Here is a 25554-nt window from a genome sequence, read left to right as displayed (position 1 = left end):
GCCCCGGTTCAGCTGGGTTAAGCACCTCAGTGGAGAAAGCTAAAACTGACTGTCATGATGTGGCGAGAGACCGGTCGCTGTTCGAGAGGTTTTTCGAGTCCCTAAAGGCTTATGCCGCTTCGAGCGAGGAGCTGGCTTTGTCCGGCCAAGGCGTGGATAGCGCCCCGAACTCGGTCTTCCGAACTAGGGGCTTCGCCGAAATTTAAAATTATAGAGTTCTATGGCTAAGTGAGAGTGTTCAAGCATTATAGTCCGATTGCCTGGTTCGTTGTGCTGAGCGCCTCCCTCGAAGGACCCAACTATGGGAAAAAGAGCGCTCAGGTTTATCCCGAACACCCCAGCACTAGTGGCACGGGGGCAGAAGCCGACGACTGGCCATCTCTCAATTTTTGATAAACGGCCGCACAGAAAGTAATATTTTAAATTCAATAAGCATTGCTTAGCGCATATGAACAAGTTTTCAGTGCACAGGATAAACACGAGCGAGTTCATTCAAATATCACATCCTTGGTACATTCATCCGCCACAAGGCGGGCACCTGCAAGAACATCCTTGTAGTAGTTCTCGGGCTTGCGATGCTCCTTCCCTGGCGGCGGCCCGTCCTTCACAAGCTTCTCACCGTCCAGCTTACCCCAGTGCACCTTTGCACGGGCAAGGGCCCGACGGGCACCTTCGATGCAGACGGAGCGCTTGATGACCTCAAGCCTCGGACAGGCCTCCACCAGCCGCCGCACCAGCCCGAAATAGCTCCCAGACAGTGCCTCTCCGGGCCACAACCGAACTATGAAGCCCTTCATGGCCTGCTCGGCCGCCTTGTTGAGCTCGACCAGCTGTTTCAGCTGGTCTCTCAAGGGCACAGGGTGTCCGGCCTCAGAATACTGAGACCAGAACACCTTCTCCGTCGAGCTGCCCTCTTCAGCTCGGTAGAATGCGGCGGCATCGGATACGCTGCGGGGAAGATCTGTGAATGCCCCTGGAGAGCTCCGGATTCGGGTAAGTAACAGGTAGTTCACTTTTATATTTCTGCTTTGCATAAAAAATGCCTTACCCGCTGCTATCTTCCTCATCTCCTCCAACTCTTGGAGGGCCTTTTGGGCTTCGGCCTAGGCAGACTTGGCAGCCTCTAGGGCCGTTGCAAGCTCGGATGCTTGCGCCTTCGACTCCAGCTCCAAACTCTCATGTTTTTTCATGAGGGCCTGAAGCTCTTGCTGCACCTCGCCGACCTGAGCCCCAAGTCTGTCTCGCTCGGTGCGCTCCGCGGCCGTTTTCTTTTCAGCCTCAGACAGCACCTGCTTAAGGGTCGCCACCTCAGTCGTGGCCCCTACAATAAGCAGTACAATCTTGTTACTCTTTTCGCAATCAAGCCTTTTTATAGGCACTTTTTCTGTAAGGTATTTCTTACCTTCTTCCTCCTCGAGCCGCCGCTTGGCAAGGCCGAGCTCTTGCTCAGTTCGCTCGAGGTCCTGCTTCAGGACACCCACCTCCGCAGTTAGTGCGGCGGTGGACAGCAGCGAAGCCTGCATACGCATATTGACTCTTTTTTTAGACTCTTGCGAAATTTAATAGATCCTCTATTCGGCTTTTCTTTCCGAACGCCAAACAGAGCATCAGGGGCTACTGTCTATGCGGTAATATTTTTACATATTTTTACTTACCTCGAAGCCTATTAGAAGGCTAGCGCAAGCTTTAGTCAGTCCGCTCTTGGCGGACTGAACCTTCTGGATCACCGTACTCATAATAGTACGGTGCCCCTCGTCGATGGAGGCGTCGTCAAGCACCTCCAGCAGATTGTCCGGCACCTCCGGTTGGACGGAGGCCGCCGGCTCAGAAGGCTTGCTCCTCTTGGAAGGAGTTCGCCTACCGCGGTCCGGAACTTGAATTCCGGCGCGGTGTCCGGCACAAAGCCGGACTTGGAGCCCTGGGGAGCCTTATCCCCTTCACTCCTGGAGTCCGGGAGGTTGCCTTGCGGCTCCTCCGGGACCACCTCCTCCTGCCCCTGAGCTTGTCACGACACCACTTCGGCGTCGTCTGCAGTGCGGGGGGAGACAGCGGGCGGAACTGAGTTCACGTCCGATGAGTCCAGGGAGCCGCCCGATGATTCGTCGAATTCGGCCCGGGGTGGACTGCATAATTACATTCGACATTAGAGAAAGCTGTGCAACAAAGGAACATCATGAGTTACTCTGATATCCGAACTTACGATTTCGCCGGACGCTTGGCCCTGTTTGGCCACTCCTCTTTGTCCTCTTCGGCATTGGGGGCGTAGTCCGACGGAGGGGTCTTCCTTTTCCTAGACCCCTCGGCCTCCCCCGTTGGGGCGGCCTTCCTCTTCTCTCCTTCCTCCGCTGGGGGGGGAGAGTTTTCTTCGTCCTCCTCCTCATTTTCGTGGGAGGAGGGCGTCTCGGACTCGTCAGATGACGAGTCCGACACCACCACATTGCGGGCACTCTTTCGAGTCCCCGTGGTCTTCTTCTTTTTGGCCTTCTTCTCCGGCACCACATAAGGCGCCGGAACCAGCAGCTTCGCTAGTAGAGCTGGGGCTGGGTCTTCGGGCAGCGGAGCCCGACAGTTAATCGGTCCGGATATCGCCCGCCAAGCCTGTCAAAGGTAAGGGAGTTTAGACCTCGCATAGAGTCAAACTATGAAAAAAGCTTAACATCCTATAAAAGGTGTAGATGGCATACCTCGCTAGCGTGACGCTGCGAGCTGTATCCGCGGTCCTCGGAAGCGGATGCGGGAGCCTCAGCGCCCTTGAATAGCATCTTCCAGGCGTCTTCGTATGTCGTGTCGAAGAGCCTGGTGAGGGTTTGATGCTGCGTCGGGTCGAACTCCCACAGATTAAAATCCCGTTGTTGGCACGGGAGGATCCGGCGGACGAGCATAACCTGGATTACGTTAACAAGCCGGACTGGCTTGTTCACCAGGGACTGGATGCATGTTTGCAATCCGGTCACCTCTTTTTCGTCACCCCACGACAGGCCCATCTCTTTCCAGGACATAAGCCGCGTGGGGGGTCCGGATCGGAACTTGGGGGCTGCGGTCCATTCCGGATCGCGCGGCTCAGTGATATAAAACCACCGGGATTGCCATCCCTTTAGGGTCTCCACGAAAGAGCCCTCGAACCATAGGACGTTGGCCATCTTGACCGCCATGGCGCCTCCGCACTCCGCCTGGCTGCCGCGCACCACCTTGGGCTTGACGTTGAAGGTCTTGAGCCAGAGGCCGAAATGGGGGCGGACGCGGAGAAAAGCCTCACACACGACGATAAACGCCGAGATGTTGAGGATTAAGTTCGGAGCCAGATCGTGGAAATCCAGGTCGTAGTAGAACATGAGCCCCCGGACAAATGGGTGGAGTGGAAAACCCAGTCCGCAGAGGAAGTGGGGGAGAAATACTACCCTCTCATGGGGCCTTGGGGTGGGGAGAAGTTGCCCCTCTTCGGGAAGCCGGTGCGCGATGTCCTTGGATAGGTATCCGGCCTTCCTTAGCTTCTTGATTTTGCCCTCCGTGACGGAGGAGACCATCCACTTGCCTCCCGCTCCGGACATTGCTGGAGAAGGTTGAGGTGGGAAGTGCGGGCTTGGGCGCAGGAGCTCGGGTGCGCAGGAGATGGATAGGCAAAGGAGGAAGAAGGCGTAGGTAAAAAGGTGGATCCTTGTCCCCTTATATGGGCGGATGTAGTTGTGCGTCCCCGCCTGCCTAGTAAAACTCGCTTGCCTCCCAAGCGCCGTGATAAGTGGCGCGGTTGGGTTACCCACGTTCGTATTGATGAGAATCCCGTAAAAGGGGGTACACGATCTCTGCTTCGACAAGACGTGCCAAGGAAACAGCCTCGCAAAACACGCTGAGGTGGAAAGTGAAAACGATTCGAGTGAAGGACTTGGCTGTAGTGTGATGACGCACTGCGGAATACGTCAGCAGATTTGATTTGTGTTAATATTATTCTCTCTATGGCAATATGTGGAAGCTTATTTTGCAGAGCCGGACACTACTCTTGGTGTTTACAATCTTCTATGAAGGACTTGAAGGAGGAACCTGCCTTGCAATGCCGAAGACAATTTGCGCGCCGGACTCGTCGTCATTGAAGCCTGGTTTAGGGGCTACTGAGGGAGTCCTGGATTAGGGGGTGTTCGGGTAGCCGGACTATACCTTCAGCCGGACTCCTGGAATATGAAGATACAAGATTGAAGACTTCGTCCCGTGTCCGGATGGGACTTTCCTTGGCGTGGAAGGCAAGCTTGGCGATGCGGATATTCAAGATCTCCTACCATTGTAACCGACTCTATGTAACCCTAACCCTATCCAGTGTCTATATAAACCGGAGGGTTGTAGTCCGTAGGCAATCAACTCCATATACAACAATCATACCATAGGCTAGCTTGTAGGGTTTAGCCTCCTTGATCTCGTGGTACATCTACTCTTGTACTACTCATATCATCAATATTAATCAAGCAGGACGTAGGGTTTTACCTCCATCAAGAGGGCCCGAACCTGGGTAAAACATCGTGTTCCCCGCCTCCTGTTACCATCCGGTCTAGACGCACAGTTCGGGACCCCCTACCCGAGATCCGCCGGTTTTGACACCGACACTACTCATAGGATTTGAGATACATGTCATCTCATTTCCTACAAGATTTCTATTCCTATATAATCCTATCCTATGAACCAAAAGAGGCCTTATACTAAAAAAAAGAGGTCAGAAAGAAAATTTACTATTGGAGACATGGTCTATTTATAGATCCAACCATGTAAGCATACTTATCTCATTATACTACCGTAACCTTTTTCCAACCTTTTTTTTTTTGCAGGTAACCTTTTTCCAACCTAAATGTCTAAAATCAGACAACATGCGATTACTCGCATCAAAATCGTGAACATTCTATCATCGCTCCGCTCCAAATTTCCGAGGTGGTTTTGACTCGTGCAGGTGGGTCTATCGCACAGTTTCAGCACATCTGTGGCTTTGCCGAAGACATTTTGCCGCGAGGACGTGACCAGCCTCGTGGCGGCCGCAACTGTTGGCGTGGCCAGCCAACCAACCAACACGTGCTGTTCGAGTGCCTCGGTTCAGATGGACAACTGCGTCTGTACACTGTACTCCTCAACCTGGGGGCGGACCCGTCCAAAAAAAAGCTCAACCCGGGGGCGGACCACGGTCTGTAGCAGCTCCCCGAAACACCCACAGAATCAGCCAGCCCGCTCCCGGCACAAAACCACTGCACGCACCCACTGGTTTTCCGCCTCCGGCAGTCCGGCGGTACCGCCCCGACGCCGCAGTTTATATACGGAGCCCCGACACCGCAGCCGTGGCAGTCCGACGACGCAACAACACCACCCCACCGCACCGCCACTACTCACCCATCGGTCGGGAGCTAGCCACAATGCAGGCCCAGGGCCTCCTCCGCGTCCCCGGCCACCCGGCGGCGGCGCGGCCCCTCCCGCGCCGGCAATGCCGCGTGTCGGCCGTGGCGGCGGCGGCGCCGTCGGTGCAGCGCGGCGTGACGCACTCGATGCCGCCGGAGAAGGCGGAGGTGTTCCAGTCGCTGCGGGGCTGGGCGGCGGGGTCGCTGCTGCCGCTGCTCCGGCCCGTGGAGGACATCTGGCAGCCGGCGGACTTCCTGCCGGACTCGTCGTCCGAGATGTTCGAGCACGAGGTGCGCGAGCTGCGGGCCCGCGCCGCGGCGCTGCCCGACGACTACTTCGTGGTGCTGGTGGGGGACATGGTCACCGAGGAGGCGCTCCCCACGTACCAGACCATGATCAACACCCTCGACGGCGTCCGCGACGAGACCGGCGCCAGCGCCTGCCCCTGGGCCGTCTGGACCCGCGCCTGGACCGCCGAGGAGAACCGCCACGGCGACGTCCTCAACAAGTACATGTACCTCTCCGGCCGCGTCGACATGCGCATGGTCGAGAAGACCGTCCAGTACCTCATCGGCTCCGGCATGGTACGCAGAGTCAGAGCTTCTTGAACGAATCTGTTGAACGAGGAGTACAATCTCATCTGACATGCTGAGCAATTGCAGGACCCGAGGACGGAGAACAACCCGTACCTGGGCTTTGTGTACACGAGCTTCCAGGAGCGCGCCACGGCCGTCTCCCACGGCAACACCGCGCGGCTCGCCAGGGCGCACGGCGACGACGTGCTGGCGCGCACTTGCGGCACCATCGCCGCCGACGAGAAGCGCCACGAGACGGCCTACAGCCGCATCGTGGAGCAGCTGCTGCAGCTCGACTCGGACGGCGCCATGCTCGCCATCGCGGACATGATGCGCAAGCGGATCACCATGCCCGCGCACCTCATGCACGACGGCAGCGACATGAGCCTGTTCGAGCATTTCGCGTCCGTGGCCCAGCGCCTCGGCGTGTACACCGCGCAGGACTACACCGACATCGTCGAGTTCCTCGTCAAGCGGTGGAAGCTGGAGGCGCTGGAGGGCGGGCTCTCCGGCGAAGGCCGGAGGGCCCGGGACTTCGTCTGCGGGCTCGCGCCGAGGATGCGGCGCGCGGCGGAGAGGGCGGCCGACAGGGCCAAGAAAGACGAGCCCAGGAAGGTCAGGTTCAGCTGGATCTTTGATAGGGAAGTGGTTGTCTAGTGTTGGTCTGACTTCTGAGACTGAGATAGTGAGATGATCCTGTCACTGTCCTTCTGTGTTCTTTTGTTTTCTCTCTTTGCAAAGTTGTTCTATAGTTTCTTTTGAATTTGGAAACAATGTACTACTATCAGTTTGATAATGAAATGAACTTACAGTTTGATATCGCTGCAACAATGTACTACTATCTGCAACGCACTTTGTGTTCAGGAATGTCAAGCTCAACTGAACTGCACCCGGGAGTCTTCTCAACCCCATGGTTCGCCATCTTTCTCCTGACGCGCTCTGCCTGCTCCCACCTCTCGGACGCGGCCAAGATATTTGACAGCATGATGTACTCCGCGTCATTGGTTGATGCACCATCAGAGCGCAACTGGTTGATCTCATCTGACACCCGTTCAGACATCTCTGCATTGTCATGCACCCTGCAAGCTCCGAGAAGAGCGCCCCAGATGACCTCGTTAGGCTCCATCGCCATGCTCTTGACAATCGCATGAGCTTCCTCGAGTCTTCCTGCACGGCCCAGGAGATCGACCAGGCAACCGTAATGCTCCACTCCGGCAGCGACTCCATACGCGCCGAAACTGTTGAAAACCCTTAGGCCTTCTTCCACAAACCCTCCGTGGGTACAAGCTCCAAGCACGGCGAGGAGTGTGACCCCATTGGGCTTCTGCTCCGAGCACTCCATCTGGGAAAACAGCTGTATCGCCTCTTCGCTCCGTCCATGGCTTGCGAGCGCGGAGATCATCGAGTTCCAGCATTCGGTATTCCTCCGTTGGATGCTGTCGAACACCTTGCGGGCGTACTCGAGGTCGCCGCACTTGGCGTACATATCAACCAGGCCATTCAAAACGAAGTGGTTCTTCCGTATACGCGTCCGGTCCATGAACTCATGAGCCTTCCTCCCTTGCTTTAGCGACCCGAGCTGCGCGCAGGCAGACAGCACGCTGGCCATGGTGAACTCGTCCGGCTTGACCCTGTCCTCCAACATCGAGTGAAAGGCATGCAACGCCTCCTCGGAGCGCCCGATTTGCGCGTACCCGGCAATCAGCGCGTTCCAGCTCACCAGGTTCCGCACCGGAACCCTGTCGAACATTGCCCGCGCCTCGTCGGCATCGCCGGCCTTGAAGTACCCCGTGACCATCGACGACCACACGAACACGTTCCTCGCGGGCATGGCGTAGAACAGCTCCCTCGCGGTCTCCATGTCCCCGGCGGCCACATAGCCGTGCACGAGCACGGTCCACGTGACGACGGTCCGCATGCCCATGGGCGTCGCGTCGAACCACCTCCGCGCCCCCGCCATGTCCCCCTTCTCGGCGAACCCGCGGATCATCGTCGCCCACGTGACGGACGTCCGGGAGCCCATGCGGCCGAACAGCGCCTCCGCCTGCCCCGTGTCGCCGGCCGCGGCGTACCCGGCGAGCATCGCGTTGCAGGTGACCACGTTCCTGCCCGGCATTCCGTCGAACACGCGGCGCGCGTCGGCGAGGAGGCCGCACTTGCAGTACATGGACACCAGCGTGGTGCCCACGAGCAGCTCGCCGGCGAACGCGGACTTGACGGCCTCGCCGTGGAGGGACCTGCCGAGGCCGAGGCCGGGGCCGGCGCGGGAGGCGGCGGCCTTGAGGAGGGCGGGGAGGAGGGGCAGGTGGTGCGTCTGGCGGGGCAGGTGCCTGGCGTAGACGAGGGCGGCGTCCCGGAGGGAGGCATTGGCGGCGTACTCCTTGACGAGGCAGGTCCACTTGTCAGGGTCGCCGAGCGCGGCCACCAGGTAGTGCGCGTGGAGCTGCTTCGCTCGGCTAGCCATGGACGATGGCAGGGGCGGGCGGACTCGTCCGGACTTTCAGGGGATGCCACCCTCATCGGTCGGCTTGTAATGCGGAAGGTGATGCCCTTGATTTGCTATTGATCTACTCCCTCTGTCATAATATACTCCCTCCGTTCCCAAATACTTGTCTTTCTAGGCATTTCAAATAGACTCAACATACGGATGTATGTAGACATATTTTAAAGTGTAGATTCACTCATTTTGCGCCGTATGTAGTCACTTGTTGAAATCTCTAGGAAGACAAGTATTTAGGAACGGAGGGAGTATAATATAAGAGCGTTTTTTACATTAATGTAGTGTCAAAAATAATTTTATATTATGAGAGGAAGAGAGTAGATGTTTTCGTACTGATAAGAGTCAGACATTTGGTTTATTTTTGTTTTATTTTCTGACAATGACAATTGCCTCCAGATCAACAGCAATTCTATCATACATTTAACAGTTTTAAGCCATAGGTATTGCATATCTAAGTCATATGTCATTGATCTTACATTGAGATTTGTGTGAATATTTTCTTTCTCTTTTTTCTTTTTCTCTTTATGCTTGATTCACTCATTTAGATGCGTAATAATTATAGCACATCTAGATGTGTCCTAAACACACCCTTTAACAGTTTTAAAAGCGAACTGCATCTCAATGTTTTGTTTTACTTGTTGATCAATAACAATGTTCAACAAGTTTTTCAAATTCATCGACCCCAAAAACAGAAGAACATGTTACTGTCGTATCAAAGACCATAATTTTTCCACTTCTCAAAAGCGGCCTTCATCTCCTCAAGTTTGAACTTCTTCATTGCATCAACCAACTATGCATCAATGTGAAGGGTGAGCCCTCCGTCTAGTGATACACCGCGCACGTGTGTCTGAGCTAAATAGTAACATGATCAACAAGGGTGTGTTTGGTTTTGCTCGCATTATTTTGTGTGCATTGCATCTGTATTCCAGTTCAGCCTGGCCGAGAAAAAAATAGGCAAAAACCAACATTTGTATGTTGTCTGCTTGTCTGCATACCTTCTAGCCGGACGAAACGAAAGGTAGGTTGTTTGGTTGCCCGCTTATTTAGTCGGAAACACAAGCCATGGTGTTTGGTTACAAGCAACGCATGTTATCTAGTAACCTCCTCATGGAGGTGGTGAAGTTACTGTAGCGACCAGACCTCAAACAGTCTGATCTCTGTACTCCGGTGTCATCCCTGGATCAGGAATGCTGACACCACACAGTACTCGGAGGATTTATAGCAGAGTAGCAATCACACACTTATTACATCGAGTGTCTCAAACGAGAACTTATTACAATAAATATGGCTTAAGGCCATCTAATAACGATAACAACGGAAGGCTTGGAAGATAAGTGAGTCCATCAACTCCAACGGCATCACTGAGTATAGAACCACGACCTAAAAACTCCTTAATCGTCGTCTGAAAAGTCTGCAACATTAACGTTGCAGCCCGAAACGGGTCAGCACATGGAATATGCTGGCAAGGTAAAACATAGAGAGTAATGGAATGAAATAACTATACTATATGCATATTTCGCTGGTGGAAAGCTCTATGGTTATAGTTTTGCGTAAAGCCAAATTTTCCCTACTTCAAAGGAATAAATTTAATTACTATCATGGTGGTTGTTAAACATTGAGAATGGTTGACAGCGTTCTCAATCCCAATTAAGCATCATCATTAAACATAACCCAACAAAATTAATTTAGAGTAACATGTTGAGATTCACATGATAATCCAAGTACTAGATACTCAAGATGTCCATAACCGGGGACACGGCTAACCATGATTAGTTTATTACACTCTGCAGAGGTTTGCGCACTTTTCCCCACAAGACTTGATCGCCTCCGTTTGGTTTCTCGCACTACACGGTGTTTGAGAAGACGGATGACCGAGACATAGTCTTTTAGAAGCGCTAGCATCTTATGATCGAGTAGACCGTACCACCTACATCCCCTACATCTGCTAGTCTACCACTGTAAGAGTTCGCACAACTTAGTCAATTATGCTAGAGCCCATAATAGCTTGTGGCTGCACACGGAAGTTTTTAGTATGAATAGTCTCATGATCCCTTTGAGCCTGAGTTGCGGTCCAAAAGAAAACAGGCAAGTCCTGGAATACCCAGGTGTCTCAATCCACCCAGATGTGTGTTTAACTTGCCACCTTAGATAAACCATTAATTAACAATCTCACATCTGTCATGGATATCACTCACCCAATCCACGTCTACTAGCATAGCATGGCATAATAAGAAAACGTAGAAGTAACTCCCAAAGGTTTGATAATAACAGGTAGTAGGTACTACCTCATCTACTTCCCATCCCACAATTTAATTAGATCCTAATCATGCAATGTGTGAGGATTGATCTAATGCGATAAAACTGGATAGTAGAAAAGGTATGATCAAAGTGTTACTTGCCTTGCTGATGATCCGGGAAACCTAACGATTCGAAGTAACAGGCGGCGCACTCCGGGTACTCTATCACAAACAAACAAACAAGCATACAATAAGTACTCATCTAATGCATAGGTAAAACTCAAATAAGAGATCTAACCAGAAGGTTCAACTTAAGAACTCCGGTTGGCAAAAAATCAAATCAAACGAAGCAACGAAAGTCAAACGGCGAAAGAAAACAACTTCATTCTAGTAATCTGGATCTAGGGCAAATTTTACAGTGGCAAAAACTTGTTTAAGTTGGTTATTCGGATAGAGGGTTTCGAGACAAAACTCTAGGCGCTTGAATCGCCTGATTCTGATAAACGAGCGAAAAGTTATACTAAAACGAAAATCGGATCAGGAATCGCAATCAGAAAAATCGCGGATTTAATCCGAGAAAAAGAAAAACGACGAACGCCGATTTTTTTTAACGACGGCACGGAAAACGAGGCGGCGGCAAACCTCGGGCGACGTGCGGCGGCGGCGGCGGCGGGCGCTGGGGGTGGCGGGCGGCGCTAGGGTTTGGGCGCGGGTGGCTGGCTTCGGCTGGGCCTCCCCCCCCCGGCTTATATAGCCTAGTGGGCCGGGAGTCCGGGTCGGACACGGCCCCTAGGTCAGTTCGTACTTCTTCTTTTTATTCCGCTCGGAAGAAAAATAAAAATAAATACTAAACAGACTCCAAAAATTCCGAAATAAATTTTCACGGGCTTCTAAAATCAAGCCGTACAAGGTGAACATTTATTTGGGATCTAAATGCACTTTTGAAAAACACACATATTTCCTAAATTCAAATAAAACACCGGAAAACTCCGCAATAAAATATTATTTGATTTTATTATTAAATCCTTAATATTTCTTTATTTTGGGAAAGTCATTTTATTCCCTCTCTCAATTTTTTGTAATGGAAATAATTGATGATAAAATAAATAAAATCAAATGATCCTATTCCCAAAATTTGAGAAAACTCAAATATGAAAATAACAAAATCCCCAACTCTCTCTGTGGGTCATTGAGTTGCGAGAATTTCTAGGATCAACCAAAATGCAAAATAAAATATGATATGCATTGATGATCTAAAGTATAACATTCCAAATTGAAAATTTGGGATGTTACAAACCTACCCCCCTTAAGATGAATCTCGCCCTCGAGATTCGGGTTGGCTAGAAAATAGGTGAGGGTGGTCTTTGAGCAAATCTTCCACTCGCTCCCAGGTGGCTTCATCCTCCGTGTGATGGCTCCACTAAACTTTGCAAAACTTGATAACCTTGCTGCGAGTGACTCGACTGGCAAACTCGAGGATCTTAACTGGTTCTCCTCGTAGGTAAAATCGTTATCCAACTGAATAGTTTCCAATGGCACTGTGTCTCTCAACGGTATTTTAGCCATCTCCGTGTGACATTTCTTTAACTGAGAAACGCGGAACACATTATGAACTCCTGACAATCCTTCGGGCAATTCCAACTTGTAGGCGACTTCTCCCATACGTTCCAAAACTCGATATGGTCCTACAAATCATGGCGCTAACTTCCCTTTTACTCCAAAACGCTTTGTTCCTCGAAGTGGAGATACTCGAAGATAAGCTCTATCTCTGACTTCGTAAACTGTCTCCTTGCGTTTAGAATCTGCATAACTCTTCTGTCTGGACTGGGCTACCTTGAGCCTATCGCGAATCAACTTCACCTTCTGTTCAGACTCTTTAATCAAGTCAGGTCCAAACAAATGGCGGTCTCCAACTTCGTTCCATGACAACGGTGTCCTGCACCTCCTTCCGTACAAGGCTTCAAAAGGGGCCATCTTTAAACCGGTTTGATAACTGTTGTTGTAAGAGAACTCTGCATATGGCAAATTATCGTCCCAACTAGATCCGTAATCTAGCGCACAAGCTCTCAGCATATCCTCCAAAATCTGATTGACTCTCTCGGTCTGTCCATCTGTCTGTGGATAAAAAGTTGTACTGAATTCTAGCCTGGTTCCCAAAGTTTCGTGCAACTGCTTCCAGAACTTTGAGGTAAACTGGGTTCCTCTATCCGATACGATACTCCTCGGAACTCCATGCAAACATATGATCCTGGTCATGTATATCTTTGCCAACTTAGCACTGGTGTAAGTGGTCTTTACTGGGATGAAATGAGCTACTCTCGTCAATCGATCAACTACAACCCAAATCGAGTCATAGCCTGAACGAGTCCTGGGCAATCCCGTGATAAAATCCATGCCTAGCTTATCCCACTTCCATTCGGGTATCGGCAATGGTTGTAACAATCCTGCTGGCTTCTGATGCTCTGCCTTTACTCTCTGGCATACATCACAAACTGCTACATACTCCGCAATATCCTTCTTCATTCCGGTCCACCAGAAAATATCCTTCAAATCCAAATACATCTTGGTATTTCCTGGGTGAATTGAATACGGTGAATTGTGTGCCTCTTGCAAAATCAACTTCCTGATCTCCGGGTCATTGGGCACGTAAACACGGTCTTCAAACCATAGGGTGTCGTGCTCATCCTCACGAAATCCTTTAGCTTTTCCTTTGCTCAGTTTCTGCTTTATAGCGGCAATCTCCTTGTCAGCTTTCTGAGCTTCTCTGATTTTATCCATCAAAGTTGACTGAATCTCCAATGCTGCTACATAGCCTCTCGGAACTATTTCCAAACACAGTTCACGAAGATTTACTGCTAACTCCTTGGGTATTTCTCCCGTCATTAATGTATTGACATGGCTCTTACGGCTTAATGCATCAGCTACTACATTAGCCTTTCCAGGATGATAGTGCAATTTCATATCATAATCCTTGATAAGCTCCAACATCTCCTTTGTCTGAGGTTTAATTCCTTCTGTGTGAAAATGTACTTCAAACTCTTATGATCCGTGTACACCTCACAATGATTTCCAATGAGGAAATGTCTCCATGTCTTCAATGCATGCACTACGGCTGCTAACTCCAAATCATGCGTAGCATAATTCAACTCATGAGGCTTCAGTTGTCTTGAGGCATATGAAACAACTCTCCCTTCCTGCATAAGCACTGCTCCAAGTCCTCGACATGAAGCGTCGCAATACACCTCATAATCCTTGGTCTGGTCTGGCAAAATCAACACTGGTGAGGTAACCAAGCGTTTCTTCAACTCTTGGAAACTAGCCTCACACTCCTCCGTCCATATGAACTTGGTATCCTTCTTTAACAACTCCGTCATAGGCTTCGCAATCTTTGAGAAATTCTCAATAAATCTCCGGTAGTACCCTGCGAGTCCAAGAAAACTCCGGATCTCTCCAACTGTTGTTGGGGCTTCCCACTTGGTCACGGTTTCAACTTTAGCGGGATCTACTGCTATACCTTCTCCAGATATAACGTGTCCGAGGAATCCTACTTCTTTCAACCAAAACTCACATTTGCTGAACTTGGCATATAACTGATGTTCTCTGAGCTTTCCAAGTACCAAACGTAAATGCTCCGTATGTTCCTCTTCATTCTTCGAATAAACCAGGATATCATCAATGAACACTACGACGAACTTATCCAAAAACTCCATAAACACTTTGTTCATCATGTTCATAAAATAGGCAAGTGCGTTAGTCAGACCAAATGACATAACGGTGTACTCATACAGCCCATACCTGGTAGTAAAAGTTGTCTTCGGAATATCCTGTTCTCGAATCTTCAACTGGTGGTATCCTGATCGCAGATCGATCTTGGAAAATACCTTAGCTCCTTGCAATCGATCAAACACATCGTTGATCATAGGTAGTGGGTACTTGTTCTTGATTGTTACTTCATTCAATCCTCGATAATCAACAACCATCCTTAAAGATCCATCTTTCTTCTCCACCAGAAGTACCGGCGATCCCCAAGGTGAAGAACTTGGGCGAATATATCCTTTATCCAGTAACTCCTTAATCTGCTTCTTAATTTCCACCAAATCCTTTGCTGGCATCCTATATGGTCTCTTTGATATTGGCCCTGTGCCTGGCAATAGCTCAATCAAAAACTCAATATCTCTATCCGGTGGCGTGCCTGGCAACTCCTTTGGAAATACATCAGGGAAATCCCTTACCACCGGTACTTCCTCCTGCACAACTCCTGTTAAGCAATTTACTTGAGTCCTCTTTGGCACATGTCGGGATACATACTTGATCCTTCTCCCTTCTGGGGTGGTAAGCAAAATTGACTTACTAGCACATTCAATATTCCCTTCATACTTTGATAACCAATCCATGCCTAATATCACATCCAATCCTTGAGATTCCAATACTATTAGGTTTGAGGGAAAAACATAGTTACCAATCCTTAATGGTAACCGATCACACCATAGACTAGCCACATACTCTGCTCCGGGCGAGGTTACTAACATGGGTGACCTAAGGGCTTGGGTTGGTAGGTTATACTTATCCACAAATCCCCTTGAGATGTATGAATGCGATGCACCAGTATCAAAAAGAACGAGTGCAGTAAATGACTTAACCAAAAACTTACCTATTACTGCATCGGGCTGAGCTTCAACCTCCTCCACGCTAACGTGGTTCACCTGTCCCCTGTTGAAAGGGTTCAGCTTCTTCCCAGAACTTCCATTGCCATTTTGGCCTTCAGGACATTCATTGGCATAATGTCCGGTCTTCTGACACTGAAAACAAGTGACTTGGCTTAGGTCCTTCTCGGCTGGGGTTGATGGGTTGGTGCGGTTCTGGCCGTTGCTTCCTCCATTGCCATTACCATTCTTGGTGCCATTGTGATTGTGCGAGCTACCTCCTCCATGGGTATGCTGAAAATGTCCTCCCGGTCTAGGGGTAAAACGTTGCTTCTGCTGAGCTCCTGAATTGTACTTTCCTTGTCCATACTTCCTCTTGCGATTCTCAATTTGTTGCTGCTTCCCTTCAATCATAAGAGCACGATCTACCAACTCCTGGTAGCTATTGAAGGTTGCTACCATCAACTGCATGCTCAACTCATCATTCAGTCCTTCCAGAAACTTCTCCTGCTTAGCTGCATTCGTAGCGACGTCATCTAGGGCATAACGTGCTAACTTACTAAATTCATCCACATACTGGCCAACTGTCCATCCTCCTTGGCGCAAGTTGCGAAACTCACGCTTCTTCATGGCCATAGCTCCTGCTGAAACATGGGCAGTACGAAAAGCCTGCTGAAACTGGTCCCATGTGACAGTGTCAACTAGGAAAGTGGCTGTGAAATTCTCCCACCATGATGCTGTGGGTCCTTCTAACTGATGTGCGGCAAACTTCACCTTCTCCGCATCTGTGCATCCTGCTGTGGTCAACTCCCTAGCTGTCTTGCAGAGCCAATCATCTGCTACTATCGGCTCGGTGCTACTGGAAAACACCGGCGGAATCAGCCTAAGAAAATGGGTTAAGTGGTCAACAGGTGGTGGTGGTGGTGGTGGGTTGTTGTTGTTCCCCTGATTCTGGACTAGCAACTGCATCAATGTGTTCTGCTGCTGGATCAACTGGGTGAGCTCCGGTGGAAAGGTAAATCCGGGGTCACATCTCGGAGGCATCTGAGGGTTTAGAAAAGATGAGATATAAGAATAGAGGGGGTCTAAAGAGAAAACACTACCCATATGCACATGAGGCAAAACAAACAATTCGCTTCAATCAATCAAACAAGGGCATACAATCGATCTATCTATCGCAAAAGTGCTCGGGCTACTATATTTACATGGTGTACTACTACTACTAATGAGGTGGTCTACTAGAAATATTCTTCGGTTGCAGACTCCATGATATCTGCTCCAGCTTCATCAGCATAGTCATCATCGCTACTATCTGCTTCCGAGTCGGTGCCGTCGATGATGATGTAGTCTTCCGGGCTAATTTCCTGGGGTTCTTCGTCTTCATCTACTGGCGTAGGGCCTCCCATAAATATTCCAATCTTCTTGATCAGGTCGTCATTCTTCTCCACCAATACTTCAATTTCCTCTTCATAATCTTCACGTGTAGCCTTGAGTTCTTCCTCCAGTTCCTTGATTCTAGTCTTAGCCTTCTTCAGATCTATCATGTCAGCGCACTCTGGTTCTCCTGTCGTCGAATGTGCTGGTTTAACCCCTGGATAAAAGCTGCAATTGATCTATCCTTTCGGGTGCTGATCGTCTCCCAGTGTTCATCTCGGCGCCCACAAATCTGGTAGATAGTATCCTTGAGGTCCTTGCGGTAGACTTCTCCAATGCGTCCACCATGGCGATGTGAGCTGCCATGCTCTTTCCTAGACTCCAAGTTGGTGCATCAAAAGAAAACTCTATGGGCTCAGTGACTAGCATGAACGTCCTTCCTGGAACTTGAACTTGAATCATCCAGCGCTCTTCTTCAGGTAAAGTGGCGTTGTAGGTTCCTGTGAAGCTTGGTACTCCTATATTCAGGTATCTAGTGACTTCCTTCAAGTGTCGTCCAAAGGGTGTATCTTCATCCGGTTGTGTGAACTTGTACCTTGCATCCGCCATCCTAAAGAGTAGAAAAGATGAGAGGTCAGAAGAGAAGAGAATGGATAGTGATCTAGATCTTGTGCTTAGTGGTCATGTCCTACAGTCAGCGTGTACTCTGATACCATCTCTGTAGCGACCAAACCTCAAACAGTCTGATCTCTATGCTCCGGTGTTATCCCTGGATCAGTAATGCTGACACCACACAGTACTCAGAGGATTTATAGCAGAGTAGCAATCACACACTTATTACATCGAGTGTCTCAAACGAGAACTTATTACAATAAATATGGCTTAAGGCCATCTAATAACGATAATAGCGGAAGGCTTGGAAGATAAGTGAGTTCATCAACTCCAACGGCATCACTGAGTATAGAACCATGACCTAAAAACTCCTTAATCGTCGTCTGAAAAGTCTGCAACATTAACGTTGCAGCCCGAAATGGGTCAGCACATGGAATATGCTGGCAAGGTAACACATAGAGAGTAATGGAATGAAATAGCTATACTATATGCATATTTGGCTGGTGGAAAGCTCTATGGTTACAGTTTTGCGTAAAGTCAATTTTTCTCTACTTCAAAGGAATAAATTTAATTACTATCATGGTGGTTGTTAAACATTGAGAATGGTTGACAGCATTCTCAATCCCAATTAAGCATCATCATTAAACATAACCCAACAAAATTAATTTAGAGTAACATGTTGAGATTCACATGATAATCCAAGTACTAGATACTCAAGATGTCCATAACCGGGGACACGGCTAACCATGATTAGTTTATTACACTCTGCAGAGGTTTGCGCACTTTTCCCCACAAGACTCGATCGCCTCTGTTTGGTTTCTCGCACTACACGGTGTTTGAGAAGACGGATGACCGAGACATAGTCTTCAAGAAGCGCTAGCACCTTACGATCGGGTAGACCGTACCACCTACATCCCCTACATCTTCTAGTCTACCACTGTAAGAGTTCGCACAACTTAGTCAACTATGCTAGAGCCCATAATAGCTTGTGGCTGCACACGGAAGTTTTTAGTATGAATAGTGTCATGATCCCTTTGAGCCTGGGTGGCGGTCCAAAAGAAAACAGGCAAGTCCTGGAATACCCAGGTGCCTCAATCCACCCAGATGTGTGTTTAAGTTGCCACCTTAGATAAACCATTAATTAACAGTCTCACATCTGTCATGGATATCACTCACCCAATCCACGTCTACTAGCATAGCATGGCATAATAAGCAAACGTAGAAGTAACTCCCAAAGGTTTGATAATAACAGGTAGTAGGTACTACCTCATCTACTTCCCATCCCACAATTTAATTAGATCCTAATCATGCAATGTGTGAGGATTGATTTAATGCAATAAAACTGGGTAGTAGAATAGGTATGATCAAAGTGTTACTTGCCTTGCTGATGATCCGGGAAACCTAACGATACGAAGTAACAGGCGGCACACTCCGGGTACTCTATCGCAAACAAACAAACAAGCATACAATAAGTACTCATCTAATGCACAGGTAAAACTCAAATAAGAGATCTAACCAGAAGGTTCAACTTAAGAACTCCGGTTGGCAAAAAGAATCAAATCGAACGAAGCAACGAAAGTCAAACGGCGAAAGAAAACAACTTCGTTCTAGTAATCTGGATCTAAGGCATATTTTGCACTAGCAAAAACTTGTTTAAGTTGGTTATTCGGATAGAGGGTTTCGAGACGAAACTCTAGGCGCTTGAATCGCCTGATTCCGATAAATGAGCGAAAAGTTATACTAAAACGAAAATCAGATCAGGAATCGCGATCAGAAAAATCGCGGATTTAATCCGAGAAAAAGAAAAACAACGAACACCGATTTTTTTTAACGACGGCACGGAAAACGAGGCGGCGGCGAACCTCGGGCGACGTGCGGCGGCGGCGGCAGGCGCTGGGGGCGGCGGGCGGCGCTAGGGTTTGGGCGCGGGTGGCTGGCTTTGGCTGGGCCTCCTCCCCGGCTTATATAGCCTAGTGGGCCAGGAGTCCGGGTCGGACACGGCCCCTAGGTCGGTTCATACTTTTTTTATTCTGCTCGGAAGAAAAATAAAAAGAAATACTAAACGGACTCCAAAAATTCCGAAATAAATTTTCACGGGCTTCTAAAATCAAGCCGCACAAGGTGAACATTTATTTGGGACCTAAATGCAATTTTGAAAAACGCACATTTTTCCTAATTCAAATAAAACTCCGCAATAAAATCTTATTTGATTTTATTATTAAATCCTCAATATTTCTTTATTTTGGGAAAGTCATTTTAGTCCCTCTCTCAATTTTTTGTAATAGAAATAATTGATGATAAAATAAATAAAATCAAATGATCCTATTCCCAAAATTTGAGAAAACTCAAATATGAAAATAACGAAATCCCCAACTCTCTCCGTGGGTCATTGAGTTTAGAATTTCTAGGATCAACCAAAATGCAAAATAAAATATGATATGCATTGATGATCTAAAGTATAACATTCCAAATTGAAAATTTGGGATGTTACAGTTACCAACACATTAGGCAGGCAGAACAAACCAAAAACACACAAATAGATAGCATATAAACTAGTTTTAAACAAAATCAAGCAGTTTTCAACATAGAACGACACTTACACCAAGCAGTTTTCAACCAAACTGAAAGTGCTAGTTATCGACTAGAGGAGGGTGAATTGACGATTTTTGTGAAAGTCTTCAAAACAGGCAATATCTTTGAAGACGTATGCTACCTCTTGAGCACTGCGTTGGTTTTTCCCGAAGAGGAAGGGGTGATGCAGCAAAGTAGCGTAAGTATTTCCCTCAGTTTTTGAGAACCAAGGTATCAATCCAGTAGGAGGCTATGCGCGAGTCCCTCGTACCTGCACAAAACAAATAAATCCTTGCAACCAACGCGAATAGGGGTTGTCAACCCCTACACGGCCACTTACGAGAGTGAGATCTGATAGATATGATAAGATAATATTTTTGGTATTTTTGTGATAAAGATGCAAAGTAAGATAAAGGCAAAGTAAAAAAGCAAAGAAAATAACTAAGTAGTAGGAGATTAATATGATAAAGATAGACCCGGGGGCCATAGGTTTCACTAGTGGCTTCTCTCGAGAGCATAAGTATTCTACGGTGGGTGAACAAATTACTGTTGAGCAATTGACAGAATTGAGCATAGTTATGAGAATATCTAGGTATGATCATGTATATAGGCATCACGCCCGAGACAAGTAGACCGACTCCTGCCTGCATCTACTACTATTACTCCACTCATCGACCGCTATCCAGCATGCATCTAGAGTGTTAAGTTAAAAACAGAATAACGCCTTAAGCAAGATGACATGATGTAGAGGGATAGACTCATGCAATATGAAGAAAACCCCATCTTGTTATCCTCGATGGCAACAATACAATACGTGCCTTGCTGCCCCTATTGTCACTGGGAAAGGACACCGCAAGATTGACCCCAAAGCTAAGCACTTCTCCCATTGCAAGAAAGATCAATCTAGTAGGCCAAACCAAATTGATAATTCGAAGAGACTTGCGAAGATAACCAATCATACATAAAAGATTTTAGAGAAGATTCAAATATTATTCATAGATAGACTTGATCATAAACCCACAATTCATCGGTCTCAGCAAGCACACCGCAAAAAGAAGATTACATCGAATAGTTCTCCACAAGAGAGGGGGAGAACATTGTATTGAGATCCAAAAAGAGAGAAGAAGCCATCTAGCTACTAACTATGGACTCGTAGGTCTGAGGTAAACTACTCACACTTCATTGGAGAGGCTATGGTGTTGATGTAGAAGCCCTCCGTAATCGATGCCCCCTCTGGCGGAGCTTCGGAACAGGCCCCAAGCTGGGATCTCATGGATACAGAAAGTTGCGGCGGTGGAATTAGGTTTTTGGCTCTGTGTCTGATCGTTTGGGGGTACGTAGGTATATATAGGAGAAAGGAGTACGTCGGTGGAGCAATAGGGGGCCCATGAGGGTGGAGGGCGCGCCTGGTGGGGGTGGGCATGCCCCCCTACCTCGTGGCCTCCTCTTTTGTGTCTTGACGTAGGGTCCAAGTCTCCCGGGTTTTGTTTGTTGAGAAAATCACATTCCCAAAGGTTTCATCCGTTTGGACTCAGTTTGATATTCCTTTTCTTCGAAACCCTAAAACAGGCAAAAAACAGCAATTCTGGGCCGGGCCTCCGGTTAATAGGTTAGTCCCAAAAATAATATAAAAGTGGATAATAAATCCCAATAATTTCGAAAACATTAGATAATATAGCATGGAGCAATCAAAAATTATAGATATGTTGGAGACGTATCAAGCATCCCCAAGCTTAATTCCTGCTCATCCTCGAGTAGGTAAATGATAAAAACAGAATTTTTGATGCGGAGTGCTACTTGGCATAATTTTAATGTAATTCTTCTTAATTGTGGTATGAATATTCAGATCTGAAAGATTCAAGACAAAAGTTCATATTGACATAAAAATAATAATACTTCAAGCATACTAACAAAACAATTATGTCTTCTCAAAATAACATGGCCAAAGAAAGTTATTCCTACAAAATCATATAGTCTGGCTATGCTCTATCTTCACCACACAAAATATTTAAATCATGCACAACCCCGATGACAAGCCAAGCAATTGTTTCATACTTTTGACATTCTCTAACTTTTTCAATTTTCACGCAATACATGAGTGTGAGCCATGGATATAGCACTATAGGTGGAATAGAATGGTGGTTGTGGAGAAGACAAAAAGGGAGAAGATAGTCTCACATCAACTAGGCGTATCAACGGGCTATGGAGATGCCCATCAATAGATATCAATGTGAGTGAGTAGGGATTGCCATGCAATGGATGCACTAGAGCTATAAGTATAGGAAAGCTCAAAAAGAAACTAAGTGGGTGTGCATCCAACTTGCTTGCTCATGAAGACCTAGGGCATTTTGAGGAAGCCCGTCATTGGAATATACAAGCCAAGTTCTATAATGAAAAATTCCCACTAGTATATGAAAGTGATAACATGAGAGACTCTCTACTCTGAATATCATGGTGATATTTTGAAGCACAAGTGTGGTAAAAGGATAGTAACATTGTCCCTTCTCTCTTTTTATCTCATTTTTTATTTGGGCATTTTCTCTTTCTTTTTATGGCCTCTTTTCTTTCTTTCTTTTTTCGTCTGTAGTCTCATCCCGACTTGTGGGGGAATCATAGTCTTCATCATCCTTTCCTCACTGGGACAATGCTCTAATAATGATGATCATCACACTTTTATTTTTCTTACAACTCAACAATTACAACTCGATACTTAGAACAAAATATGACTCTATGTGAATGCCTCCGGTGGTGTACCTGAATATGCGATGATGCATGAGTGACATGTATGAAAGAATTATGAATGGTGGCTTTGCCAAAAATACGATGTCAACTACATGATCATGCTAAGCAATATGACAATGATGAGGTGTGTCATAATAAATGGTACGGTGGAAAGTTGCATGGCAATATATCTCGGAATGGCTATGGAAATGCCATAATAGGTAGGTACGGTGGCTGTTTTGAGGAAGGTATATGGTGGATGTATGATACCGGCGAAAGGTGTGTGGTATTAGAGAGGCTAGCAAAGGTGGAAGGGTGAGAGTGCGTATAATCCATGGACTCAACATTAGTCATAAAGAACTCATATACTTATTGCAAAAATCTACAAGTTATCAAAGCAAAGTATTACGGGCATGCTCCTAGGGGATAGATTGGTAGGAAAAGACCATCGCTCGTCCCCGACCACCACTCATAAGGAAGACAATCAAAAAATAAATCATGCTCCGACTTCATCACATAACGGTTCACCATACGTGCATGCTACGGGAATCACAAACTTTAACACAAGTATTTCTCAAATTCACAACTACTCAACTAGCACAACTTTAATACCACCATCTTTATATCTCAAAACAATTATCAAGTATCAACCTTCTCATAGTATTCAACACACTCATAAGAAAGTTTTATTATTAATCTTGTATACCAAGCATATTAAGACTTTAAGCAAATTACCATGCTATTTAATACTCTCAAAATAATCTAAGTGAAGCATGAGAGATCAATAGTTTCTATAAAACAAATCCACCACCGTGCTCTAAAAGATATAAGTGAAGTACTAGAGCAAAACTACATAACTCAAAAGATATAAGCGAAGCACATAGAGTATTCTAACAAATTATAAATCATGTATGGCTCTCTCAAAAGGTGTGTACAGCAAGGATGATTGTGGTAAACTAACAAATAAAGACTCAAATCATACAAGACGCTCCAAGCAAAACACATATCATGTGGTGAATAAAAATATAACTCCAAGTAAAGTTACCAATAGAAGTAGACGGAAGAGGGGATGCCTTTCGAGGCATCCCCAAGCTTTGGCTTTTAGGTGTACTTACATTATCTTGGAGGTGACATGTGCATCCCCAATCTTAGGCTCTTGCCACTCCTTGTTCCATAATCCATCAAATCTTTACCTAAAACTTGAAAACTTCACAACACAAAACTTAAAGTAGAAAATCTCATGAGCTTCGTTAGCGAAAGAAAATAAAAGACCACTTCAAGGTACTGTAATGAACTCATTATTTATTTATATTGGTGTTATACCTACTTTATTCCAACTTCTCTATGGTTTATAAACTATTTTACTAGCCATAGATTCATCAAAATAAGCAAACAACACACGAAAAACAGAATCTGTCAAAAACAGAACAGTCTGTAGTAATCTGTAGCTAGCGCAAGATCTGGAACCCCAAAAATTCTAAAATAAATTTCTGGACGTGAGGAATTTATCTAGTAATCATCTTCCAAAATAATTAACTAAATAGCACTCTCCAAATAAAAATTACAGCAGTTCTCGTGAGCGCTAAAGTTTCTGTTTTTTACAGCAAGTGTAACAAGACTTTCCCCAAGTCTTCCCAACGGTTTTACTTGGCACAAACACTAATTAAACACAAAAAAACATGAAAAAAACAGAGGCTAGATAAATTATTTATTATTAAACAGGATCAAAAATCAAGGAATAAAAATAAAATTGGGTTGCCTCCCAACAAGCGCTATCGTTTAACGCCCCTAGCTAGGCATAACAAGCAAGAATAGATCTAGGTATTGCCATCTTTGGTAGGCAATCCATAAGTGGCTCTCATAATAGATTCATAAGGTAATTTAATTTTCTTTCTAGGAAATTGTTCCATGCCTTTCCTTAATGGAAATTGGAATATAATATTTCCTTCCTTCATATCAATAATTGCACCAATCGTTCTAAGGAAAGGTCTACCAAGAATAATAGGACATGAAGGATTGCAATCTATGTCAAGAACAATAAAATCTACGGGCACATAATTACTATTTTCAACAATAAGAACATCATTAATTATTCCCATAGGTTTCTTAATAGTGGACTCTGCAAGGTGCAAGTTTAGAGAGCAATCATCAAAATCACGGAAACCAAACAAATCACACAGAGTCTTTGGAATCATGGAAACACTAGCACCCAAATCACATAAAACATAGCATTCATGATATTTAATTTTAATTTTAATAGTTGGTTCCCACTCATCATAAAGTTTTCTAGGGACAGAAACTTCCAATTCAAGTTTTTCTTCATAAGATTGCATCTAGGCATCAACGATATGTTTAGTAAACGCTTTATTTTGACTGTAAGCGTGAGGAGAATTTAGCACGGATTGCAACAAGGAAATACAATCAATCAAAGAGAAATTTTCATAGTTAAATTTCTTGAAATCCATAATAGTGGGTTCAGCAACATCTAGGTTTTTAATTTCTTCAATCCCAATTTTATCAATTTTAGCATCAAGATCAACAAATTCTGAATTATTGGAACGCCTTCTAGGTAAAGGTGGATCATATTCAGTCCCATCATTATCAAGATTCATATTGCAAAACAAAGATTTAATAGGGGACACATCAATAACTTTTAGATCTTCATCTTTATTTTCATAGGAACTAGAAGAACACACTCTTATAAAGGCATCTTTCTTAGCACGCATCCTAGCGGTTCTTTCTTTGCACTCATCAATGGAAATTCTCATGGCTTTGAGAGACTCATTGATATCATGCTTAGGTGGAATAGATCTAAGTTTCAAAGAATCATTATCCACGTCTTTCTTCTTTTGCATATCACACAAATCAACGAAGCTATTAAGATGGGTAGCGGCATCTTCACTAGGAAGGCCGGAAAATGGATCTTTCATGACAAGATTCAGCAAAGCAGTATTAAT

General features: G+C 46.4%; 2 protein-coding genes across 2 annotated transcripts; one reads left to right on the top strand and one right to left on the bottom strand.

Moving 5' to 3' along the window:
- Positions 1-5293: 5293 nt before the first annotated feature.
- On the top strand, positions 5294-6756 carry LOC123062959 (stearoyl-[acyl-carrier-protein] 9-desaturase 1, chloroplastic). Its single transcript, XM_044486664.1, has 2 exons — positions 5294-5948; positions 6027-6756. Exons 1-2 carry the CDS (start codon positions 5382-5384, stop codon positions 6594-6596), a joined length of 1137 nt encoding a protein of 378 aa, XP_044342599.1. The 5' UTR covers positions 5294-5381; the 3' UTR covers positions 6597-6756.
- An 11-nt stretch (positions 6757-6767) lies between these two features.
- On the bottom strand, positions 6768-8471 carry LOC123062958 (pentatricopeptide repeat-containing protein At3g21470-like). Its single transcript, XM_044486663.1, has one exon. It carries the CDS (start codon positions 8401-8403, stop codon positions 6778-6780), a length of 1626 nt encoding a protein of 541 aa, XP_044342598.1. The 5' UTR covers positions 8404-8471; the 3' UTR covers positions 6768-6777.
- Positions 8472-25554: the final 17083 nt, after the last annotated feature.

The sequence above is a fragment of the Triticum aestivum genome, chromosome 3A, assembly GCF_018294505.1.
Source record: "Triticum aestivum cultivar Chinese Spring chromosome 3A, IWGSC CS RefSeq v2.1, whole genome shotgun sequence".
NCBI lineage: Eukaryota > Viridiplantae > Streptophyta > Magnoliopsida > Poales > Poaceae > Triticum > Triticum aestivum.
The sequence above is the reverse complement of the archived record's forward strand: the minus strand, read 5'-3'. Positions and strand labels throughout refer to the sequence as shown.

Bases quoted from the DNA above. Each gene is read 5' to 3' on its own strand.
- LOC123062959 (XM_044486664.1), top strand. From the start codon at position 5,382: ATGCAGGCCCAGGGCCTCCTCCGCGTCCCCGGCCACCCGGCGGCGGCG. The intron at 5,949-6,026 runs GTACGCAGAGTC...GAGCAATTGCAG, and splicing joins ACCTCATCGGCTCCGGCATG to GACCCGAGGACGGAGAACAA.
- LOC123062958 (XM_044486663.1), bottom strand. From the start codon at position 8,403: ATGGCTAGCCGAGCGAAGCAGCTCCACGCGCACTACCTGGTGGCCGCG.